The sequence below is a fragment of the Ranitomeya imitator genome, chromosome 5, assembly GCF_032444005.1.
Source record: "Ranitomeya imitator isolate aRanImi1 chromosome 5, aRanImi1.pri, whole genome shotgun sequence".
Taxonomy (NCBI): Eukaryota; Metazoa; Chordata; class Amphibia; order Anura; family Dendrobatidae; genus Ranitomeya; species Ranitomeya imitator.
The window spans coordinates 388,479,184-388,484,751 of record NC_091286.1 but is presented as its reverse complement, the minus strand read 5'-3'; the positions used below and the strand labels follow the sequence as shown (position 1 = coordinate 388,484,751).

General features: G+C 49.2%; 1 protein-coding gene across 1 annotated transcript; it reads right to left on the bottom strand.

Moving 5' to 3' along the window:
- Positions 1-3,112: 3,112 nt before the first annotated feature.
- On the bottom strand, positions 3,113-4,881 carry LOC138680755 (uncharacterized). The gene is made up of 2 exons (XM_069768023.1): positions 4,112-4,881; positions 3,113-3,640 (listed from the first exon to the last, which is right to left on the bottom strand). Exons 1-2 carry the CDS (start codon positions 4,529-4,531, stop codon positions 3,113-3,115), a joined length of 948 nt encoding a protein of 315 aa, XP_069624124.1. The 5' UTR covers positions 4,532-4,881.
- Positions 4,882-5,568: the final 687 nt, after the last annotated feature.

Below are 5,568 nucleotides of genomic sequence, written 5' to 3'. Positions count from 1 at the left end.
TCTTGTTATGTGGCCAAGCACTTCTCGCTTGTGGATGTGTGGGTGGGCAGGGCGGCTCTCCAGACCTTCGTAATCCATGGCATCCATCTGACTAATAAAAAAAAGGATTTCTGGCTGCCCCAGAGGAGCAGAACGCATTCTCGCCGCCATTTTAGATGGAATGACCCTGAACAGCAACGCCCAGAGGAGGAGCAGCGCTCCGCCGTCCTGCCGCGCGATTGGCATCGCAATAGCGTTGCCGTTTATGAACAGCGTCACATTTGTGACGACTGAGCGTTACGAAAGGAACGCACATAGTAAATGCCGTTCGAAGGATCGTTATATAACGCCGGAGCGGCACGTAATGTACGCTCGTGGTCTATGACGGCGTGATGACGTACAGCGTTCCTGCGTGCCTGCCCTAGCTTGTTTTTGTCCCCTGACATCGTGATAATGGCTGCCAGTCGCCGTGGTCCACCTATGGGCATCCCAGAGCTCAAGTTCCTTATTGGAACAATGGATAGGATGCAGTATGAAACCACAGGGATGGTGCTGCACCGCAACCAGCACAAGGAGGAAGTTGTCCGTGTGGTGTCTGAGGGCCTCAGGAAGCGGTTTGGGATAACTCGCAGCAAGGCCCAGATAGTGAAAAAATGGGGCGATCTCAAGTCCAAAAGTCCAGAGCGCCTGCAGGAGCTTCGCCAGGAGATTCGCAGAGGTTAGTACTCAGGTACCCAAAAGTATGTGGCACAGCTATGGGGCAGTTTGAACGTTGCAGAGCCACTATGTGCCACAGCTATGGGACAGTATGAACGTTGCAGAGCCACTATGTGCCACACCTATGGGACAGTTTCAACGTTGCAGTGCCACAGCTATGGGACAGTATGAACGTTGCAGAGCCACTATGTGCCACAGCTATGGGACAGTATGAATGTTGCAGAGCCACTATGTGCCACACCTATGGGACAGTTAGAACGTTGCAGAGCCACTATGTGCCACAGCTATGGGACAGTATGAACGTTGCAGAGCCACTATGTGCCACACCTATGGGACAGTTTCAACGTTGCAGAGCCACTATGTGCCACAGTTAGGGGACAGTTTCAACGTTGCAGTGCCACAGCTATGGGACAGTTTGAACGTTGCAGAGCCACTATGTCCAACAGCTATGGGACAGTATGAACGGTGAAAAGTACTATGTAAAGTACAGAGGCAAAGAGACAGCGCCGCCGTAGACACGAGGCATCACACACCGCCTCTGAAGTCCAAGAGCCCTCCGGGTCAAAGACAACTGATCCTAGTAGGTTCCCACAATAATGTGATTTGGATTTGGTTGCAGGTCCCCTCCTCCCCCCCCCTGGCAGCCAGTGTTGCCATATATGCTAACAGACCTTTTTTTTTTTTTTCCTTCACAGAGGCAAAGACACAGCGCCGCCGTAGCGACGAGGCTTCTCACACCGCCTCTGAAGTCCCTGAGCCCTCCGGGTCAAAGACAACTGATCCTAGTAGGTTCCCACAATAATGTGATTTGGATTTGGTTGCAGGTCCCCTCCTCCCCCCCCCCCCCCCCCGGCAGCCAGTGTTGCCATATATGCTAACAGACCTTTTTTTTTTTTTCCTTCACAGAGGCAAAGACACAGCACCACCGCCGCCACGAGGCATCCCGCACAGCCTCTTCTACATCTGTGCCCTCCGTGTCTACTCCTCCAGATCCTAGTAGGTTCCCACAATTATGTGATTTGGATTCAGTTGCAGGTCCCCTCTTCCCCCCCACCCCCTCCCCCGGCAGCCAGTGTTGCCATATATGCTGACAGACCTTTTTTTTTTTGGTTCCCTTCACAGAGGCAAAGAGACAGCGCCGCCGTAGCGACAAGGCTTCTCACACCGCCTCTGAAGTCCCAGAGCCCTCCGGGTCAAAGACAACTGATCCTAGTAGGTTCCCACAATAATGTGATTTGGATTTGGTTGCAGGTCCCCTCCTCCCCCCCCCCCCCCGGCAGCCAGTGTTGCCATATATGCTAACAGACCTTTTTTTTTTAAAAATTTTTTTTCCTTCACAGAGGCAAAGACACAGCGCCGCCGTAGCGACGAGGCTTCTCACACCGCCTCTGAAGTCCCAGAGCCCTCCGGGTCAAAGACAACTGATCCTAGTAGGTTCCCACAATAATGTGATTTGGATTTGGTTGCAGGTCCCCTCCTCCCCACACCCCCGGCAGCCAGTGTTGCCATATATGCTGATAGACCTTTTTTTTTTTTTTTTCCCTTCACAGAGGCAAAGACACAGCACCACCGCCGCCACGAGGCATCCCGCAAAGCCTCTTCTACATCTGTGCCCTCCGGGTCTACTCCTCCAGATCCTAGTAGGTTCCCACAATTATGTGATTTGGATTCAGTTGCAGGTCCCCTCTTCCCCCCCACCCCCTCCCCCGGCAGCCAGTGTTGCCATATATGCTGACAGACCTTTTTTTTTTTTGTTCCCTTCACAGAGGCAAAGAGACAGCGCCGCCGCCGACAGCACAAGGCATTCGACACAGACTCAGATCCCGAAGTGCCCTCCGTGCCTCAACATCCTAGTAGGTTCCCACAATAAAGTTATTTTGATTTTGTTGCAGGCCCACTCTTTCACCCCTAACCCAAACACCCCCCCCAAGTCAGTTTTGCCCTTATATGCTGACTGTTTTTTTTTTTTTTCCTTCACAGAAGCAAAGACACATCGGGAGACTACTGTGTTATTAATGTTATGTTTTTTGACCCACAGCTGTCGTCACTGTGAACAAGGAGGATCTTGAAGCCGGCATAGAAAAGCTAATCCACACTATGGCGCGTATTCAGGAGCAGCACAATGTGGCAATGGAGGAGCTGCAGAAGCTGCGGGACATGTGCCAGCAGTTGTAGGCGGGCCAATAAGACATTTTTGGTTGTTACAATAAAAATATTTAGTTTAACTATCATTCCATTTTTTTTGTATTAGTTAACTGTACATGAATTTGTTACGTTAATTTGTGCCCTCATACAGTGCTGTGATCGAGACACACCAATCAAAAAGTAGTGATAGAATTTCTAATAAAAGCTTTTATTTGAAACATTATTTTAACAAGACAATAAAATAAAAAGGAATGTAAAAGAAGTTAGGAAATCACAAATTATGATACGACGATTGTTCCGGCTGAAAACTTTGGTGCCTGATGGGCGAAGCCATATGTGACGGTATTGGCGTGTAGGAGTTATTAGGTGGTGGCTGGCCGAAGTGGGAAACGTGAGCATTGTGTCGCATCGATGTCTGACACTGTGACCAACCATTGTAATTTGATGGCTCTGTCCGCTGTATTGGCCGGGAAGAGACCAAACAAGTGTTCTTGTCCAAATCGCCATCTGTACCCCTGTTTACTGCTTCCATAATCAGACGCTCTGCTAGTATTCTTTGGTTGTCGTCCATTTTGGCCAGTTTGTCAACCACATAGTGTCCAAACCCCTGCAACGCAGGGCTAACATTTCTTGTCAACACCTTCTTAGCAAGGCTCAATAGTTCATGTGAGGCGTCTGAGGTGGCTTTCCGTTTTCTTTGACCTTGCCTCGATTGAGTCCTGGCAGGTGCAGCCTCCACTAAATCTGTTGTCGTGCAGTCCTGTGAACAGTCCAGTGTACTCTCCTGCGCACTGTCATCCTGGGGGGGAAAAAAAAACAAGTTATGAACCCGGCAACAAAAAGTTGTACCACCATAACCGCATCCAAACTATATATTCGTAGTAGGTAAAAAAAAGATTATAATATATTTTAAGCTTAGTAATATTCTTTAACCCTCCCTTTTATTTAATACTTTGAACTACACTGTTCTGACTGCTAGGGGAACCTGACGAATATTTTATAGTCTAAATAGTCTCAACAAGAGTACATCGGCAGCTTGAAGCGATACTATTTTCTATATTGCTTACATGGTATGGTTTAGATATATCGCCATTTCATACATATTAAGTTCCCCATATAATACTTGACTGCGACAGGGTTACTTATGTGTATATGTTTTTGTAACAACTTCAAACTGATGTGATAATCAGAAGTATAAAACATAAAATGCAGAGAAAAATTATGTAATTATAGGACACATTGGTGAACTTTCGTCCAAAGAGCTACTTACTTGTTGCCCTTGTGACTCCTGCTCGGCGTGGTTCTCCGAAACAATTTGTTCCACAGGTGCCAAGTTGCGAAGACACGTGGAAGTCCGTGGCACCTCTTGGTCCCTCAGAAAATTAAGATGTTCAAAATACCAAAGTTTTGGCACATAAACATCTTCAGTGGAAGCTCCGGACCTTGTAGTCTGAAGAACCTTGTTCAGCTCCTTCCTCCACACCGTGCGGAGCGCCTGGATTTTCTTTTTAATAACTGCTTCGTTTGCTGCCTCTTCTGGTGCATGACAATTGTAAAGCTCAATGAGCTTTAAGTAACCCTCCCTCCTCTTTTCCCTGTTACAATACTCAGGAGATTTGATTTTCCAGAGGCAGGGAAAAGACTGATAAATTTCGATGAAATCCCTGATGAACTCCACACGATTTGACATCTGAAAAATAATTATAAAAAAAAATTACATGGTTGACAAAGAGTCCTTTAAACAATACTTTTGCCAGTGTGCCAAACGCTTAACAACAGCAGCCACACAAAGCGCTCATGCCTACCATCGCTTCTTCCATCTGCCACGCCATAGGCCACCATAACCCAAAACAGTGTACCGCCCGCTTCCCTACAGCAGCCACACAAAGCGCTCATGGTGACCATACATTGTACCATCTGCCACGCTGTAGCTCACCAGACACAACCGGTCATAACCAGTCACAACAGCGTACCATCCGCATCGCTTCAGCGGCGGAACGAAGCGGTCATGCCGACCAAACTGCGTTCCATCTACCACGCTGTAGCCCACCAGTCACGACCAGTCACAACAGCGTACCATCCGCATCGCTACTTCCATCTGCCACGCCATAGGCCACTACCGCCCGCTTCCCCACAGCAGCCACACAAAGCGCTCATGGTGACCATACATTGTACCATCTGCCACGCTGTAGCTCACCAGACACAACCGGTCATAACCAGTCACAACAGCGTACCATCCGCATCGCTTCAGCGGCGGAACGAAGCGGTCATGCCGACCAAACTGCGTTCCATCTACCACGCTGTAGCCCACCAGTCACGACCAGTCACAACAGCGTACCATCCGCATCGCTACTTCCATCTGCCACGCCATAGGCCACTACCGCCCGCTTCCCCACAGCAGCCACACAAAGCGCTCATGGTGACCATACATTGTACCATCTGCCACGCTCTAGCTCACCAGACACAACCGGTCATAACCAGTCACAACAGCGTACCATCCGCATCGCTTCAGCGGCGGAACGAAGCGGTCATGCCGACCAAACTGCGTCCCATCTACCACGCTGTAGCCCACCAGTCTCGACCAGTCACAACAGCGTACCATCTGCCACATTGTAGCCCTCCAGTCACAACAGTGTACCATCCGCTTCGCTTCAGCGGTGGAACGAAGCACTCATGCCGTCCATACAGCGTTCCATCCACCACGCCCAAGCGGTTTACATACCTCGA

Excerpts from the sequence above, each read along its gene's own strand:
- LOC138680755 (XM_069768023.1), bottom strand. The coding sequence starts at position 4,531 with ATGTCAAATCGTGTGGAGTTCATCAGGGATTTCATCGAAATTTATCAG. Across the intron at positions 3,641-4,111 it reads AGGAGTCACAAGGGCAACAA|GATGACAGTGCGCAGGAGAG; the intron begins GTAAGTAGCTCT and ends TTTCCCCCCCAG.